Source organism: Camelina sativa, chromosome 9 (assembly GCF_030686135.1).
Source record: "Camelina sativa cultivar CO46 ecotype springtype chromosome 9, ASM3068613v1".
In the NCBI taxonomy this organism is placed as follows: Eukaryota; Viridiplantae; Streptophyta; class Magnoliopsida; order Brassicales; family Brassicaceae; genus Camelina; species Camelina sativa.
Window position 1 is genome coordinate 2452159 of NC_141888.1, and position 19118 is coordinate 2471276.

The 19118-nt window shown below is 37.5% G+C and overlaps 3 protein-coding genes and 2 pseudogenes across 3 annotated transcripts; 4 read left to right on the forward strand and 1 right to left on the reverse strand.

Annotated features, from left to right (window-relative positions):
* Positions 1 to 1621: 1621 nt before the first annotated feature.
* LOC104714926 (SKP1-like protein 14 pseudogene) lies at positions 1622 to 2216 on the forward strand (annotated as a pseudogene).
* A 4535-nt stretch (positions 2217 to 6751) lies between these two features.
* LOC147937617 (uncharacterized) lies at positions 6752 to 9130 on the forward strand. Its single transcript, XM_087465193.1, has 6 exons — positions 6752 to 7129; positions 7215 to 7374; positions 7465 to 7823; positions 8096 to 8715; positions 8808 to 8907; positions 8966 to 9130. The coding sequence occupies exons 1-6, from the start codon at positions 6752 to 6754 to the stop codon at positions 9128 to 9130; spliced, it is 1782 nt and encodes a 593-aa protein (XP_087321319.1).
* A 54-nt stretch (positions 9131 to 9184) lies between these two features.
* On the forward strand, positions 9185 to 9694 carry LOC104714927 (uncharacterized). Its single transcript, XM_010432391.2, has one exon. The coding sequence runs from the start codon at positions 9185 to 9187 to the stop codon at positions 9692 to 9694; it is 510 nt and encodes a 169-aa protein (XP_010430693.2).
* Positions 9695 to 13343: 3649 nt separating this feature from the next.
* LOC147937618 (uncharacterized) lies at positions 13344 to 14282 on the reverse strand (annotated as a pseudogene).
* A 1027-nt stretch (positions 14283 to 15309) lies between these two features.
* LOC147937619 (uncharacterized) lies at positions 15310 to 15836 on the forward strand. Its single transcript, XM_087465194.1, has 2 exons — positions 15310 to 15444; positions 15534 to 15836. Exons 1-2 carry the CDS (start codon positions 15310 to 15312, stop codon positions 15834 to 15836), a joined length of 438 nt encoding a protein of 145 aa, XP_087321320.1.
* The last annotated feature ends 3282 nt before the right edge of the window (positions 15837 to 19118 follow it).

A 19118-nucleotide genomic window follows, 5' to 3' on the forward strand; every position in this document is an offset into this window, starting at 1 on the left:
GATTAAAAAATTGTCTCCTACTTTCGCTCAAAAAAGAAAAAAATTAAAGAATTGTCCATAGAATAACTTTACGTACATTCAGATTTATTAAAAACAAATTTAAACAATTAAAAGATTAAATTGCATACAAAAACTAACAAAAAAAAACAAACACGTCCAACGGCGGACCTTTCCCTAGTATATAAGACCATCATTACTCCAGCACCGTTCTGAACGATTCTTTAAAAAAAGAAAAAAAAATTATTTTAATCACAATTAATTGTAACCAATCAAAAGTCAATACATGTTGATATTTGTTGAGAACGGTTACTTCCCCAAGCAATAGAAGACACGATACTCTTCTTATTAGACCAAATAATGAATTTTTTTATTTTGTTTTTGGATCCCACTTATAAGAGTAACAGTGAGAGTATCTCCCAATAATGATGTTCTAATATTACGAAGTTCACTTGGAAATAGGACTGCAGGTTATGCGCGTTAGATCTATAAGGCAAACCCACATTGTTCTATTTGATACATTTTAACTATCTTTTGGTGAGTGGCCTAGACGCCTAGTTATGCAGAGTTGTTAATAGATCGTAGTAAATTAGGGTTTTTTTTTACTTTTCGAAAAAGCTAATCGAAATTTTGATTTCTGGTAAAAATGTGCACGTAAGATAGTTATATATCAGTAATGCAAACCACCATGTAAGGAATCTATTATAATCTATGATATACACATAAATATATTCTTAGTAGATTTTTACTAGTATTGTCAATTTTTACCAAACGTAATAGTGTGTGTTATAAATATCATTCCACATATAAACAAAAACGATTGATACTTTGTTGTTTTGTTTTAAAAATATCTAAGATTGTAAAGCCTTATAAATCATAAGAGTGTTGCATCTCGGAATGAAAAGCCGTGTCGAAGAAAAGTTTTGCTCGAAAAGACAAAGAAATTACAAGATCAAAATTTCTGGTACAGTAGCTGCTTGTGCTAAAACAATCCAACACTAACATTCTAAAACTATCAATATTAAAATAAGGTCCTAAATTACAAAAGTTTAAACAGGATATTATCTGTAAACCAGTATGGTCCAACTTTAATAATAACCGTTATCACAAACAATTATACGCCACAAACAAAATTCTTGTTCATTTTAATTGGATACAACCAATAAAAATACGAGGACGTAGCCTAAGGAATCCGCTCTATACGTGTGCATGGTAAACTTCTTGCAGCAAGTGGACCATATTGTAAACTTCTAACTAGTAGTAATTTAAATATAATTTGTATTTTAGTTTTAAGTCCAATCATATATTTTAATATAGCAGTGGTCAATAGGTACCATTTTTATATTAAAAATAACAATAGTTTTTTTTTCAATAAAAATATGAAATTACGGTTAAGACCAAAATTATTAAATGTAAAACCTAGTTAAAAAAGTAGGATTTGGTTTTTCCTACTTTGTTTGGGACTTGGAAGAAAAAGGAAGAAACACATGTTTTCCAATTGTGAAAAGGAAAACACAATTAACCGACTCTGAAACTTTATAAATAGAACTTCTTCGACTCCTCTAATTTATTCTATTCATCATTCAACAATCTCTCTCATTCCAATAGCTTTTGCATAATTCATAAACCGATTCTTTCATCACCAAAACGATCGAAACAATATGTCTTCGAAAAAGATTGAGTTGGTGAGCTCTGATGGCGAGTCTTTCATAATTGAAGAAGTGGTGGCGAGAAAACTGCAGATCGTAAGGCACATGATCGAAGACGAGTGTGCAGACAAAGCAATCCCACTTTCAAACGTCACCGGAAAGATCCTCTCCATGGTGATCGAGTATTGCAAAACACACGTCAATGTTGTAGATGATGAAGAAGAGAGCAAGGAAGACAAGGAGAAGAAGGAAGCCACGGAGAAGAAGGAAGCTGATTCAATGTCTGAAGAAGAAGCCGTGAAGCTCAAGGAATGGGAAGCAGAGTTTCTCAAGGATAAAGATCTGGCGACAATCTTTCAACTCATTCTCGCTGCTAACTATCTAAACGTCAAAGGCCTTCTTGATCTCACTTGCCAGAACGTTGCAGATCACATCAAAGACATGACGCCAGAGGAGGTTCGTGTGATCTTTAATATCGAGAACGATTTCACACCCGAAGAAGAAGAAAAAGTTCGCAAGGAGAACTCTTGGGCTTTTGAGAAACCAGCTGCTCCAAAACCCTAACTTTTTTTTTTTATTACTCTCTCTTTTTTGTTTTAATAACTTTTCCATATCTGATTTGGTGAATGAATGAATAATAATAATTTCCGTTTTTTATCAAATGATTTCAGTTTTGTTGTTTTTTCTTTCTTTGCTGAGATATTATAACCACTGTATGAAAATATGCTTTAGTAATCCCTAATTATAATCGTCCACCAAAATATCCTACGGCGATTTAGAATCTTCGCCGGCAGTAAAAGTAGAATAAAACATCGCTGCCGTTCTCTATCGGGAGCTATGTCTAGGGTTTCTCTATATCTTTGAAATCCCTTATCAATTTATTAAATTAATAAGGTAAAATTACTTTTTTCTTTTTATCCACGTTATACGTATGAATATTATTGCTATCTGGAAATAGAATCATTTTTTTTCGTTCCCAAATCTAGAAATCCTATATTTCATTATGAGGGAACAAAAAAACCTAGACAAGGGATTTTAAAAATACAAAATATTCTTGTATTTAAAAAAAAACAAAAACAAAAAAGTTGTGTTAAAGGGTCTTTTTTTGCATTAAAATAAAATACAGTATAGAGTTTACGAGGGGGAAGGGCAACACAAGTGCCAGATAAGTAGATGAAAGAAGATGACATGAAAGTGAGAAAAAGAAAAGAAGAGAGACTGGATCCAAGACTGATACCAAAGGGTAGATGATTTGCCAAACGATCTCAAGGCCGTATAGACGATGGTGGTGATCATTGTCCCGTTCCAACATTGAAGAAGAGAAGCCCACTTTTGATTTTGCAATACAAGACTCTGGGCTCGATTTCTGACGACATGTAAAACATTTCGTAGAACAACAGAGGAAGGAAGTGTGGTTCCATCTTGGTACCTGCGATTCCTCTCCCTCCCACATTCTTGTACATTTTTCTGTCTCACGTTTTAGTTGCAAATTTATCGAACCTCTTATATAAGCAGCGATATATATATGCCAACAAGGCCCAAATCGACACTTACTAGTTACTACTCTAGTACTCTGAAAACATTAACCAACGGAACGAATCAATTAAATAGATTTGTTCCTTCCAACACCGTATCACTGAGCTCATCATGGGGCGACAAAAACAAATTTCAAGATAATAGTCATTATCTTTACTTTGGTCATTATAATGTTAATGGACCAGCAATGATCAAGGCATCAAGCCATAACAAGGCTTAATAGTTAATACCTATATTACAAACAAAAAAACAGCTCAAAATTCAGGGGCATCTCCGTCAGTTTGTTGTTGGAAACAGCTCATAACCGACAGAGAAAACCTGCATATGTAAAAAAATACATATTTACCGATGGATTATATTAACGAAGAATAGGAAGATTCTTAAATAATAAATCTATCCAACTTCTTTATCACTTTTGATTAATTTGTATTATAATTCATATGTAGAGATGTTAATATGGGTAAGTACACTCCATTAAAACCCACCCCATTTAACCGTAATCCCATATAAACCCATTTTAATTTTGAAACCATTTAACCCCATGTAAGTTATCTTGACCCGTTTAAACCCATATAATATTGATTTGTTGTAAATTCAGTAATTAACAACGTATACTAATTATTTATTTAATTATGTAGAGATACTGATTATTGATTGTTTCATAAAATTTAATTAATAAATAATTATATAATTGTATTTATTATTTTGACAAGAAACTGTGGTTCTACAATATATCGAGTTTTGGTTAGGAGATGCGGTTTAACGATCTTGATGGAAAACACACAGTCTTATGAGAAACTATATAAAGACCCGCCCAATGTACAGGTTTAAAATTTTATAACTAACGTTATTGATAAGTTTTATTTTTGCTATAATATACTGATTTATATTCACTTACAAATCTTTTATGTATGTTACTATTAAAAGCATATTTTTTACACTTAAATATACTGTATGTTATAAATATATTCTTTACCACCACAGAAAATGTATGTATGAATATATTAAGCCAACTATTAAATATTTTTTTACTTTCACTTTTGAATAATTTTTTTAATTACTAAAATTATTGACTCAAAAAATATTTCGAATAAAAATATATATTACATAGTCTACTAATCAATAATGTAACATCACAATAGTGTATGACCAACTATGGAGAGAACCTTGGCTCTGCCCTCCTCCCTTATGGAGAGAATCTTGCGTCCAACCTCCTCCACCATGGAGAGAATCTTGGCTCCATCTTAGTAACTAATGTTAAATTTTGCAATGTATTTGTGGAAGTGTCTTTGACAAACCATGATGTAGCCTTTGTCTCTAGAACACCCCAACTGCCACCTTGCTTAGTGAGCCCCATGTCTATTCCCAGTCCATAGGCCCATCTTCCTCAGTGGGCCCCACGTCTACTTCTAGTCACCCATATCTGACGGCCGGTTTATTACGTCTGGAATGCTTTAAATACTTACCCCTATTAATTACCATATTAACTTTTTCTATATTTTGTCCTCAGTCGCACAGTTCCAACAATCACTTCCCGAAAGGTCACCCATCCTGAAACTACTCTAGCTCAAGCACGCTTAACTCTGGAGTTCTCTCGGAACCCTTGATCGAAAAGATAAGTGCACTTTGGTGACATAGGTGACCAAATCAATTCTTTTAAACCTATCCGCAAACCAAGGTGTCACAGTCTCCAAATTATTATGGATCTATCAACAACAATTTATGTTTTTCTAATCTATCTATCTATGTTTGATTAGCATATTTTATCTAACCATTAACTTGATGAGCTTTTACTCTTTATCTCCCTTTGAGATTGAATGAATTGTAACAATAATGGTTGCACAAAAAGGTTCTATGACCAGCCAATCAAGGTTGAAAAAGTAGAAGAAAATTAATTTGACATAAATAAAGAAATAATAGAAAATTATAAGCACGATAATATATGTATTCCAAATAATTCAAAGGTGAAAAGATAAATTAAATAAAACAATATAAAAATACTACATTAATTTTAAAATAATGTATTTGAAATAGAAGACGCATATATTAATCTTTTTTTTGGGTCAATATATTAATCTTACCTATTATAAACTGAAAAAGGAGAAAGTAGGAGCAAATTTTGGTTTAAACAATAAGAAAAATTTACCTTTCCATTAAAAAAGTTTTACCAATAGAACAAAGTTGAAAGCAATATTTCCATTAAAAAAGTTTTACCAATAGAACAAAATAGAAAGCAATAATTTTGAATAAATTATTTTGTTAGATGAAAAGTATGTGACAATCTATGTTTATATAGAAGTGAGTATTTACAAAATTTAGAATTAATAATTAATTTTATATTTTCCTTAATCTCATTTCTATTTTTTTTGTAGAATTAATAACTTAAAATTAAAAATAAGTAAATATGTTATAATTCCTTATTTTATGAAATATATATATATATAATCTTCTTATTATTATTTTTAAAAAACTTTTAATTTTTCTAATTTTTATAAGGGAAATTACCTAGAATATTGCATAAAAGTAGGTTTATTACTAGACTAACACGTTGAGATTTCTGTCTTACTAGAATAACACATAAAAGTTTGCAAATTACTTTTATATCTGAGTTGTGTGTTTTATTATGATTTATGCCATTCTCTTTTAAAACGAAGATCTTAAAAGGGGAAAATAAAAAGATCATAAACCTAAGTCGATCCCTTGAATCTTTGTGTTGTTTGTCTTACGATTGTTGGGTTGAGATCAGCTATTTTTAGATAGCTTGCCGCGTGAAAAGAATCTGTGTGGAGGACGTTTGGCTGGAGGACCACTGACGGCGAGTTGACGGCGAGGTGGTTTGAAGTAGAGGAGGAGGGAAATAAAGCGATTTGCTCAGAGGTAAATTTCTATATCGTGGTTTAGTCTATATTGCTTACTGTTTTCTTATACCCGAGTATTACATAGTAGGCCTTGTATATTGTATGTTAGTTTTCTGTATGTTGTTGAGCTCTGTTTTTCGGAAGATATTTGTGTGACTTCATGTTGCTTCGTTGCTAATCTAAGCAACAAATGTTTTGTGATATTGAATTAATAACTAAACTAAAGCTTCTGTCGTAGATATGGGGTCAAGCAAGAGGTATCCAAGTAGGTTGTATGGGGTTGGTAATTTTCCACTGCCGATGAGAAGCATGCACCACGATTGTAGTTTGTCCAATCTTGGTGGTTTGAAAGGCTTTGTTGGTGATGAGGTGTATGACAAAATAAGAAAGAATTCGCAGCTGGGAGTTCTATTGGATCTAGCCGAATCTGACTACCTGTTTTGTGGGAAGACCATCCATTATCTATTGTCCAATCAATTGGCAATAAACATTCCTTCGGAGGTATGGTTTTTGGTTGGAGGAAAGCCGCTGAGGTTCTCTCTATATGAATATGAAGAAATTAGTGGTTTGAATTGTGAGAAGATTGATGAAACAGAGTTTGAAGTCGATCATACACCTTTATGGGCGGCTTTAAAGGTGAAAGCTTTTAATGGACCCAACTGGGAGGAGCTAGTTGAGGGTTTGAGAAGCTGTCGTGGGTGGTCTGATGAAATGAAGACGCAGATTGCTCGGTTGTATCTTGTTCATGTTGGAGTGCTTGGTTTATCAAGGAACAGTCGGATTCTTCTGGAATACGCTAAAAGGGCGTTGAATGAAGAAGCATTTGAGAGTTTTCAATGGGGTAGGGTTGGATTCAAGAGTTTAGTTGATTCCATCAAAGTCCTTGGGTTACCTAACAATGCTTATACCCTCCATGGATGTGTCCATGTATTGCTGATATGGGCATTTGAGAGCATAAAGGTGTTGGGGGCTAGCTACGGGAATGTAAGAGAAGGTGTAGATTTGCCTCTGTTAAGGTGGAGAGGAGGGAGGCCAAGGAAGGATATCGAAGCCTTCATATCCGGGAGCAAACTCCTTAATAATGGGGAGGTTTGCCTTCAATTTACGTATACATTATTTGTCTGCATTTTTTCTTTGTGATAGATTATTAAAAGTTATGGTATCTGAAATGCAGCTTCAGATGAAGCATTTAGTACCTAAACCTTTGGAGTTCATATATCCAGATTGGCCAGGACAGTATTGTGTGTATGGTGTAGGAGAAGGTTTGAAGAAGATAGTGGATAATCTGCTGTTAGACGTGATCAATGGCGAAGTGGATGAAAGAGAATGGGATTGTGTAAAAAAAAGGAAGGGGGAACATACGAAGAAGAGGGAGAGGAGGCAACATGTTGCAGGGGTAAGTGACGATGATTTCCTTGAAACAGCCCCAACCAGCATCCGTAATGTCCCCAATAATGCGAAGGAGCAGAAAGAAAGTGTTGGGGACAAATGTTCAGCAGAGAAGGCGTCTGGAGATAAGCATTCAGGTGTGCAGGGTGAAGATGGTAGTGGAAGGTTATTTACTATGGTTGAAACACTAGGGGCGAAAATGGATAATATTCAGATATCGTTTTCTAGAGCAATAGCGGAAGTTGTGTTCAAACTTCAAGGTATGGAGAGTAGGATGGGTAACTTTGAGAGTGACGTTCAACTATTGAAGAAAGTTGTTATCAACACAACGGATGGAGGAGCGCATACGCAAGGACCTCTTACATTAAGAAATGACGAACAAAAAATAGAGGAGGTATGATCTGCGTACCGTATTGATAAAATTGTTATTATATATCTATTGTTCAGTATGAAGTCTTTGTATTTATCTATTCGAGGAAACAATATCAATTTCAGTTTTGTGAAGTTGTATAATTTTGTAATTATTTTGATATATGATTTTTTTCGTACACACAATTTAGCAATTTGTATACTTTGTCTCTAGTTTAACAGCGTCATATTATTTATCAAATGTCTTGTATATAACGTCAAATACATGTCTTTTGTTTCAAGTCATGGCTATATCAGATAAAGCATTCGGACAAGGATGGTTATAAAGTTGCTAGTTGTGTTAGGAATCCGTTAGCCATTAAGGATAAGGTCATGTGGTCTGGGAGTATTAAAATCGAACCAGAGGACAGTGTAGAGCGAATTCCAAAGAAGATGGTAGACAGTGTACATCGTGTCAAAAGAGTACAGAGTTGGGAGACAGAGGAAGGCGATAAAAGAGCAAAGTATAATGACAAAATTGATGGAGCAGGTGCTCAACCCGTTCCTATTAATGTTATCCATCCGGTAAGTGGTGGTAACCCTGGCTCGTCGGATCGAAAGTGCGAATCTGTTGTGGATTTAACCAAGGGGACCAGCAGTCCTGCATCATCTCATACAGTGAAAGATAAGGAGAAAGCCAGGTATTTTGCATATTTGTTACAAAAGGTGTTTCCTCCATCAAGAGAGCTTGATCTTCTATTAGTAGATCCAGTGGGCACCAACATAGGGTTAAACCCTAATGACGAATCAATGCGAGCTGCATTAATGACCCGACGTGAAAGTCACATTGTAGTCCTATCTCCCGCAGTGTACGATCCTTTTAGTGAGGCAAGTCCCGAGAAAATTGCAAAGCTGATGTCCTTCCTAACTGATGATTTGTAAGTCTTCATTTAGAGTTGTATATAATTAGTGTCTATATTCGGATTTGAGGACTATGATCTATAACTGATTTGTTAATTTTGGTATTCAGGGCTAAAGTACCTTGCACTGGAAATGCCGAATTTTATTTTCGCCTCCTGACCCCTAAACAATTGTGGCCAACTACAACATTCGGCTGGTTATGGGATGCGGTAAGCTTCGTAGCATAACATTTGATGCAGTTAACTATGGTATACTAATGCCTTATAGATGTCACTCGTGTTGCAGCACATGGTTACATGTATGCATATGTTCCGTATTAGGGGGACGCAAACGCCATCCCCATATAAAACAGATCGTATTGCTTTTCTCGATCCTTTGTTTGTTAGTATGTGGGCATTCAAATTCCCTAAAATGGAAGCCTCTAATCAATGAGTTTTTGGAGAAGGTTATTTTGAGACGTACGTGGGAAGGCTGCCAAAATACGGAATGACAAACAAGGTGTGGGTTGACGATGTAGACACCCTGCTCTTCCCATACAACCTCGATAACAACCATTGGGTAGCCATCGAAGCTGACTTAGTCCAGCGGAGGCTAAGAGTGTACGATAGCATAAACAGCGGTAGAACCGACAAGAGTCTACAAAAGAAGTGCAAACCGTTCGCAAAAATGATCCCACGCTTGATACAAGCATATAACCGGAGGTACAAAGATGAGCATATCGGGGCGGCGGCATTTAGTTACTACTGGGTGAAAACACTCCCACAGAACTATCAACAAGGTGACTGTGGTGTGTACACGTTGAAGTGCTTAGAGTGTATAGCTCTTGGAGTAAATTACACAGGCCTATGTGATGCGGCCATGCCTTCTATTAGGATGAAACTTGCTGCAGACGTGTTTGATGAGGTCCCAGACCGAGACTGCTTTCTCCAACTAGATGCTACGTCGGAGACAGTAGATTATCCGGAAGCTGAGTTCAACTCGGGATCAAAAAGTTGAAGAGGTTCCATGTACATTACCGGAGCAGTATGATTTTGCAAAATTGAAGATTGGTTTTACGTGTGTTGCTAATAGAAGATGCTTGTTTGGTCATTTTTTTGGTAACATGTGGGATTTGAGGATGTCGTTCTTAGATTTTCCGAGGTCTGGTCACTCTCATAGCTCCTATCGGTTGTTTGTAAACCCTCTTTAGGTGTAGTGTTTTTTGTATATTGGAGGGTCTAGATATGTATCATTATGACGTCTTTCTAACCAGTATTAGTATATGTTAGGCCTTTATCAGAAGTGTACATACCATCAGCTAAGTAACGACCTTATTATGGTCTGTGTACACACATACGTATATTCATATGTGTACGTACCATCAACTAAGTAACGGCCTTATTATGGTCTGTGTACACACGTACGTATATTCATATGTGTACGTACCATCAACTAAGTAACGGCCTTATTATGGTCTGTGTACACACGTACGTATATTTATGGTCTGTGTACACACGTACGTAAATTCATCAGTGTACGTACAATCGATTTTCTAACGTTATAGACTTGATTTTTAGGTCCATGGTTGGTGCTTAGTTTCTATCCATTTTGAGCACACTAACTTGTCCCTACTGGCAATCCTATGATATGATGAGCGAGGCAATTAAATTGTATTCAAATTCAGCGAACCATAATCATCCTAAAAGACTGTTACAGATCATATGGACCACCTGCGTGAAAGTAATAAGTACAACCAGGAAGAATGTTTATTCGCTACTTAATTTATCGGACCAATAGCAGCTTCGTAGACGTCCATCGCGAACTTCTTTCGGAAATTGTCAATATTGTTGTCGGTGATCTTCAATCAATCAGTCATCGGTTTGCCCATGCTCAACAGTTCTAAAAACTTCATAGTAAAAGGTCCACAATCTCTTGTCCTCAAGTTTTGTCCTACTTGGCTAACCCTTTCAGCGGTAAATGGATCGAGAGGGTAATTGACATCGATAACCCTCTGAAGTAGGTACGATATCATCTCACACACCGGCTTGATCCGGGACATTGCAAGAGTTTCTCTGGAGGAGGTCATCAAAGGATCGTAAATGGAAACATGTCTCTTTATAAGATTTATGCCCACTCCTACCCAATGCTTAGATTTCCAGTTCATTGGAGCATATATAACGTCGACATCTGTAACCCACTTCAACCTTGGTTCGTGGTGCATCCTTTCCCCATTGACGATGTCAATGAGTACTTTGTCCCATCTGAAATTCCATTTCGCCGTGCTCCTGTTGAATGCTTGGAACCTTCTTGTCAACTCGTAAAAGAGAACGGAGTCCAAAATTACGGTCCTTTGTTTTATCATTTCTTCTCTGTTTTTGTGCCACAGCGTTAGGGCAATCATCTCCATGTGCTGCAGATGCAGTTAAACGTAAACCGGTCGGATTTAAATCCAACAAGAAACCATGAACACCCCAAAATCGTGTAGTTAAAGTTTAAAATATGTACCTGACTATGGACCCATTTTTGGGACGATATAAGAATAGAGAATAATAGGATATCTGCCTTGCGGAATCCGAAAAAGGTGTGTACCCTGCGAAATTTTGTAATTATGAATATCCTATATCAATGATTTGAGCATATCAATATGTCATCGGAGTAATATATACTACACTTACACATTATCTTGTTTTATCATCTCGGTGAATTTGGTGAATTTCCCATCAGCAACATCTTCCATAGGGTCGTATGAAACCGACCCTGCTTTTATCACTATGGCTTCGGATGGTTGACTCGCACGTATCTCCATTATCACTTCTTCTGCGCGTCCTGTTTCATCCACAATAATAACCGACTGCGGCACTAAATTGTCTGAGTCACCGGGAATACATTCCTCCCCGGGACTTTGATCTGGTTGACCTCTAGTCTCTTTACAGCCCTCTTCGATATCGCGTTCGTTGGGTATTGCTTGGTCTCCGGCCTAATAAGATGCACGTACATAGATTAGTTGTGACGTACACTGGACCATCTAAGTAGACACTATAAATATGGCAAATATTCGAAATAAAAAATAATTTTACTCTATTGGAGGTTAACTGTTGTTTCTATTTGTACATGTCCATCAGTTTTGTTACAGCCCTCCTCGCCATCGCTTTCCTTTTGTAGTGCTTGGACTTCGGCCTAATAAGATGTACGTACATAGATTCATACTTACGTACACTAATGTCACAAATACTCGAAATCATCAAAGTTAGACACTTGCCTCTTGTTGACCGTCAACTGCAGTTTCATTTTCTACAGGTATTTCAGTTTTGTTACAACCCTCATCTGACTCGCCTTCCTGACGTCTTATGTCCCCTCCGTTACTGTTAAACCACTCGACTTTCCCGCCTTCTTGATGCAGTTCTTCCCCATCCTCCTATTCAAAATAATGAAACTTTTAAGACGCGTGTTAGTAGTAGGAACTTGGTACAAGCTCAATTTTTCACACGTGTAGATTAGAGGAGATAAACAAATAACCAAATATATATCTTGGCGACACTCATTAACTCCATTGTCCGGGGATGGTTCGTTCATGCCACAGTCGTTATTATCGGTTACCCACTCATTAATATGAGTACGGGTTGTATCCTACGGTCAAATATATAAAGCGTATATGATAGGTGCATAAGCAAAAACACCCCCATTACGTTGATTGAGTCGCATTCTAAACAGGATCTTGTTGTCCATTACTTGGCCTCCAACTAAAGAATCACCACTGACAGAGTGTTGACCATCTATGGCATCCTTCGAACCATCAGTATTCCGATCACCCTGTGCACACCACGATAGCAACATAATTTAATATATGTAAGTAGTGAAAAAATTACAACCCTTAAGCTATTTGTCATATCAACCTTAGCTACTTCAGCGCATCCCCTGTTTCTGACCTTCTCTCCCTTTTTTTTCATAACCATTACTGAACTCATTCTTCGAAACTTTATAGTTTTCCCTCTTCTTTTTTTTGAATACTTCTTCTCTGAAACTGTATGCGAAGCGTAAGAAGGTTCCCCATGTTCGTTTCTTTTAACCTCCAATAGTGCAGCTCTTATCTCCTTGCGGATCTCTGTACGTACGAAAATCTCCATGTTTGCCTGATTTTCCTTCATCAGTGCTTCTTGTTTCCTGTAGAACCGGCTTAGTTCCACCGCATACCTTTCAAATTGGTCATCGTCCAAACGTTCATCAACAATGGGCGTACCCCCCGGTCGCCCATCAGTTCTCGTGCTCTTCTCTTTCTTATTGTCAATTGTTGCGGTGTCTGCTCTTTTCCTCTTCCGACAGTCAACTGTAACTATATCACCAATTAACCATTAATTTTTTAAAAAATATATCTTTATAGTGAAGCCCTTTGTAATGTATAAATGTTTTTAATACCTTTCTCTTCGGGACGTGTCTGTTTTGGACACCTATCATCACCTCCCATCCATATTGCCTCATCCCATTTGTGGCCAGCTTTAATAAGATTTTCAATGTTGTCAACTTGATGGTCTTCCTCTTCGTCACGCCACTCCAATTCTCCACTATCACAATGCTCCCCACTACCAACCATCCGTCTAATAACCACCTATAATATGATTACAAATATATATACATTTGACGAAACTTATAGATTCAGGTCGTTAACGTATTATATCAACCAAGTACATACCTCTTTAGCAGCCTCGCATGCGAAGATGTCTGCTGTCTTGATTGGCCGCAGTTTAGCCAGATTGTGGATCGATCTTTGATTAAACGCCTGATCTTGAACGTCAGATGGTACTAATCTTGCAATTGCTGGGATAGATTGGAAAGCCAGCAGCTGGAGTGCTAGAGGAAATCCATGAACAGCAACTGATTGTTGCTTGAAAGTTTTTACTAAGCTGTCTACGTCTGCTGGACATTTAAATCCTGTAATAGTCTCCAGCGTCCGTTCAAATGACAACCTTCCCCATGGATATTTGAAAAAAAAATCAATATTCTTGGTCATCTCGACTGTCTTCGGATCTGGTTTTACTGGTTGCGTGGCACATGTTAGAACTCCATCAACTATTATTATCAGCGCTAAAGCTAGTTTCTGCCACGTTTCCATTTCCTCAGTCTCCAACCTTTTGACCAACTCGGAGATCGTTGGTTCTATGTTTTCCCCGAATAGAACTTCCTAAACAGTCTTACATCCTTTATCCGTTTTTGTAGCTCTTTCCACATCTCTCTTTTTTGGATAATTTCCACATTCGAGACCTGTCAACTCTGCAAATTCCTGTAATCCAAACTTGATTGGATTGCCACCAAACACAATCCACATCTCATGCCGCTTTTTGGTCACCAATTGACGGCAAACAAATCCATGAACTAGTTTACCGGAGAACGAGATCTTGTTAGCAGGGATACGAAAAAGCTGCCCAAATGGAGAATCTAACAAGTTTTCCATTTCTTTTGTTCCACTCAGCACCCTCGATATTGTAGAAAGATATTCCGGTTTTGAATACGCATTTATCTTGGTTTTGAGAGGGTAATGGTCAAGAGAAAATAACCTCCTCGGTAGATCCAAGCTCAATTGAGGAACGATCTCTACAGCCTCGGGATCCATCCTATCACCATGAAGTAACGTACATATTAATATGTACATACACTAAACCAATTAACCCTAATACCAATGTCTACCAAAGTTTAATTCTGTTGACGATTACGGTTATTTATCCTCTGCCCGCCACAGATACACTACTATTCATCGATTTCACATCCTGGGCTACTCAAAGCGATTCTTAAATGTATTTGCTATATACTCTTCCAACCTAATATAGAATTTGGGGGTACAATCTGTCTTCCAATTTAAAGTAAGAAGCCAAGAGAAACACTTACCTTCTGATTCAACACCGGTGATGAAAGAGGGATCGAAACTAGTCGCCTTTTTCTGATTTCACCCGACCTCTGTAATCTCTTCTTCCTTAAATGTTCCGTCGCCGACTTCTATGGAGTGTCGTTTTGTAGTACTTATCCCAGATCTAAACACCTTAATTCAAAAAATCGGGATGTAAAACAACCATATCGGACATCCGAATGCGCCGTCGCAGCTGAGGCCTCAGTTTTCCGTCTATTACTAAGAACGAAGATTTTGCCTCTACTACTAAACTATCTTAAAATAATTGTTTATTTATAAACAGTGCAATGGCTGAGCTTTTCTTCAAATATTTTTATTCAAATTATACAGTTCTTCAACGTTATTGGTTCATTTACACTATATATCAGCCTTTATTCGTCTGGTTAAACCATCATTCACTATTCCTTGATGTTTTATAAAGTTTTACATTGAATTGGTTTGTTAAATGAACCAATATATTTTCCGCCAATATATAACGTCGACTATAGGGTCATAATTAAGTAGTGCATGCGATGTCTCGTCTTCGCTTAACCGGCAGTTACACATGTTAAATATCTAAATGCGATGAATCTGTATGGAATGCAGTCACGACGTTTGAAAAGCCATAATATTGATAATCCATTTGTGTTTGTTTGCTGCTTATATAAGAAGACAAATACACACCCAGTGAAGTATGTATTCGTCTCTCAAAAACCAAAATATCACATCACAAAATAAACATAAGTGCAACAAAGTCATGGTGCATTTCGACAGGCTATCCGATCTCCAGACGTGGCGATCTGATTGGAAGGTTTCTGTTAAGATCATCCGCAAGTGGAGAAAGAGAGAAGCGAACATCGTCACCTTTGAAATGGTTGTTTCGGATGTTTTCGTAAGTGACTCGTCTCATCATCATATTATATGCACTTAATATTAAATGATACATGTACATCATGGTTGAACTTTTTTCCCCCACTGTAGGGAGATAAGATGCAGGCAACAATCAGCGAGGACCTGTTGCCCCAGTTCTGTGCGGGGATTGAGGAGGGTTTGTGGAAAACCTTCTCTAATTTCGTCGTCACTGACGACACATCCGCTGTGAAGGTCGTGGCTTCCAACTACCGGATCAAATTCAATGCTGACACGGTTGTGGACAACATTCGTTGCTTGTCGACCAATCACTACATCGATTACGTCCCCTTCGACCAAATTTACGAACGATGGCCTCGTTGGACCCAGAACTGCTGCTTAGGTAACGTTGCATTGTATTGTTCTGGTTTTTAATATCATATCCAGTACCATAATTCTAATGACATGACACCATAGACACGATGGGGCAAGTTACTCACGTCAAACGAAGAATATTGGTGGACGATCCAACTGCTCCACGTTTTGCCGAGAGAACCCGGTTGATACGGTTTTCATTAACGAATCTTGAGTGAGTCGTTTTCGCGATTATTAGCTTTCACACACTTTAAAGATATACCGGGCTATTAACGTAAGGTGTCTCTGTGTGTAGGGGTCATCACTTGCAATGTGTGGCTTATGATGAGATGGTCGATGATTTCGTCCGCAATTTTTGGCTATGCGGAGGCATACCAGTTGTAGTCTTGCGATTCTGGAGGCCCAAGTTTAAGGATGGAGGTACTGATTAGGCAAACGTATTTAAAACAATTCAATCACCTTTTAAATATAAGATTACTGCATAAAACTAGTTTTGGTTACCCTTTTTCCTTATTTTTCCACACCGCAGGAGGGATGGAAGTGGTTAGTCAATCGGGTGTCTCTAAAGTGATATTTGAACCACCCTTCCCTGAGGTTAGAGATTTCAAACTCCGGTTGGAATACTTCGACCAGCGCGAGCGGAGTGACGACGATTCGTAGCCTATGTTTCCATTTGTCAATGTTGCTTACATTCCAAACTTCTAAACCACGTTGCTGGACTCTTTATATTATCTTCATTACCTACATCCCAACAATCTATCTTACGATGGATAGGAATAATTTGATGTAAAATGTTTGTGTGTATTACGCATGGTTAATTATATATTTTTATTTGGTAAGCATCTACCTAATTCTGCCAACCTTTAATGTTAGACGTATGTGTACAAACGTGTACAAATGTTTATGTTTATGTTTAATTTCAAGGGTTTGGTCGATAATAATAATACGACAAGGTTTCAAACAGTCTTTTTTTTAGACGATAAAAAAATGGGAGTAAGCCAAATATAACGTTTATAACTTGATGTTAAGCAATTAAACCACAACCCAAAGTACTACTAATAAAACGACCAAACTACTTTAAAAAATAGGTCATTGTTGCTAGTATAACCAAAGTCGCAACAAACACATTGGTCAGTTTTAATTCCATAGTTAATCCATCACTCTTGTATGCAATCAACACCTTCATCCTTTCCAACTCCATCTGATTTTCCTTGTGCATATTTAAGATGTTAGCAATCTCCTCTTTTTGTCCCTGAAGCGCTTCATGCATTTGATTCAAACTAGTTAACTTTAGAAGATCTTCCTTCACTGTTTTCAGTTCCTCCATCATAGCTTCATCCCACCATTTAAAAATGTGATAGTCCCCATCCTGCATTTTTTTTTCTAATGTTTGTTAAAACGAAAACTTCAAGTTATGCAAATAAATCTGATCTTTAATCAACCTCGGGGAAACTGTACGTTACTTACCTCTCTATTTCTACAAGTGTAATGGAGCCTCCCTGGGTTTGTCCTTGTAAAAGAAGGTTGTAGGTTTGGCCTTTCACCACAGTGACAAACAGCCGGGATCCCATACTCCGCATCGTCATACTCGACTGGACTCGTGTTTGCCAAAGCAGACATTAAGAACGAAACTGATAACGTAATTGAAGGAGGGAAAATATAGAAAAGAGGAACGTTAAACTATTAACCGAATATCCAACTCTCTAAATCTAATCCAACATCTATGGCAGCGGCTCTCTCTGTTTCCCCCAAATCAGTTCAATGAACCCTAATTTCCCTGAATTTTATAAGATATCGATTATATTCGGTTAGCTTTTATAGAACATTCTGTTTTGTGCCGTTTTTTGTATTCTAAAACAACATGAACTTTTCCAAGTTGTGTCGTTTTCCACTAGATACGAACGGCGTCGTAAGCTTGATACAGTGCCGGTCCTTTAATAAAGCCCGTAAATCAAGGGCTTTATGCTACAGATTATATTACCGATTTTAGGGGAATCAATATCAAAAAAGGTGCGGTGGTACAGTGGTAGGATTGGCCTTGACTGTCCTTCAGTGTCACGAGTTCGAGCCCTTGTAAAGTTGTAGTAGGAACTGTTGATAGTTTTGTGTGTTTGCCCGGTGAAACTAAGTACACGTCGTCTATATGGATGGTTCGAAGCTAGGGAATTGCCATTTTAGACCTTTTTCGGAATATAAGGAGCAATACGACATCTAATACACATTTTCGGAACAAAAGGAGCAAAACGACCAAAACGACAGATATTGGCATACACGTTAATTAACATCTTCATTACATAGTAATTTAATTATCTAATGAAACATACGTGGCAAGGTGAAACGCAACACAGAAGGGAACCGACGATACACCTAGAGGATTTCACATATAGATTTGGCCACCCACCACACTCCGCAATTTACACAGATGATGTCATAATAACGTGTGTCGGTCGATAACCTGCCCCATCTCAAACAACTACTCATGGCACAGTCCGGGAAAGGGATCAACGAACTAGAGGGATATACAAAAGAATCTTTGTACGTGTTTTTACGCGCCGTCTTAAACATACTCAACCATTAGAACAGATCTTCCCTGATAAGCCGTACTCCCTCTGATTGGAGTGGATAGTGATGTGCATCAAATTGGTGAAGAAAACGAATCGCCATCTGCTCGTCCCCATATAACATAGAGAAAATTCCACATGCGAGAGTGGACTCGGCATCTTCGGGAACGTTGTTTTTTAGTAGTGCGATACCGCGCTGAATGTCTCGCTCCTCGGCAACGATCCGTAGCCCCTCGTTGTAGATTGCTATTCTGTTCCCTGCGTCCAAGCATTTTTCGAAAATATGCCTGTGAATCCCTTCTTCCTGGAGTTCACCATTTGGCTTCCTTGTCGTTTGGAATGAAGAAGGATGTTCACAGATTTGGTAGATGCTGGCAACCTTCAGAACTTCTCGGGCAAGCACCGTATCCACTCCTCGGCGACCAGCCTTTAATAATGGGCCTGCTCGCCAGAACCCATCAACTACGAGATGCTTGGCTATTTTTATCAAGATCCCGTCTGGCAGATCAGTCTTCTTACGGCTAGAAGTCGCCATTTTTTGGGAGTTAATAGCAATATGTGCAGTATGTGCAGAACCAAATAGACGGAAACTGCCGCCTGCCCACTAATAAAACCTACGATGTGAGAGGTGGTTGGGGAGTTTGGCGAAAATCCTGGAAATTTATACTAGTTTCTATATGACGTCGTTTTAAATTACCCTATTGTTAACTACTTAATTACGAAGGAACCCATTTTAGGTTTATGAGCTCTCATGCACGCCTACTCGATTAGAATTTTACTA

Bases quoted from the DNA above. Each gene is read 5' to 3' on its own strand.
- LOC147937617 (XM_087465193.1), top strand. From the start codon at position 6,752: ATGAAGACGCAGATTGCTCGGTTGTATCTTGTTCATGTTGGAGTGCTT. The intron at 7,375-7,464 runs GTGTAAAAAAAA...TCCTTGAAACAG, and splicing joins GGATGAAAGAGAATGGGATT to CCCCAACCAGCATCCGTAAT. The intron at 8,908-8,965 runs GTAAGCTTCGTA...AATGCCTTATAG, and splicing joins TCGGCTGGTTATGGGATGCG to ATGTCACTCGTGTTGCAGCA.
- LOC104714927 (XM_010432391.2), top strand. From the start codon at position 9,185: ATGACAAACAAGGTGTGGGTTGACGATGTAGACACCCTGCTCTTCCCA.
- LOC147937619 (XM_087465194.1), top strand. From the start codon at position 15,310: ATGGTGCATTTCGACAGGCTATCCGATCTCCAGACGTGGCGATCTGAT. The intron at 15,445-15,533 runs GTAAGTGACTCG...CCCCCACTGTAG, and splicing joins TGGTTGTTTCGGATGTTTTC to GGAGATAAGATGCAGGCAAC.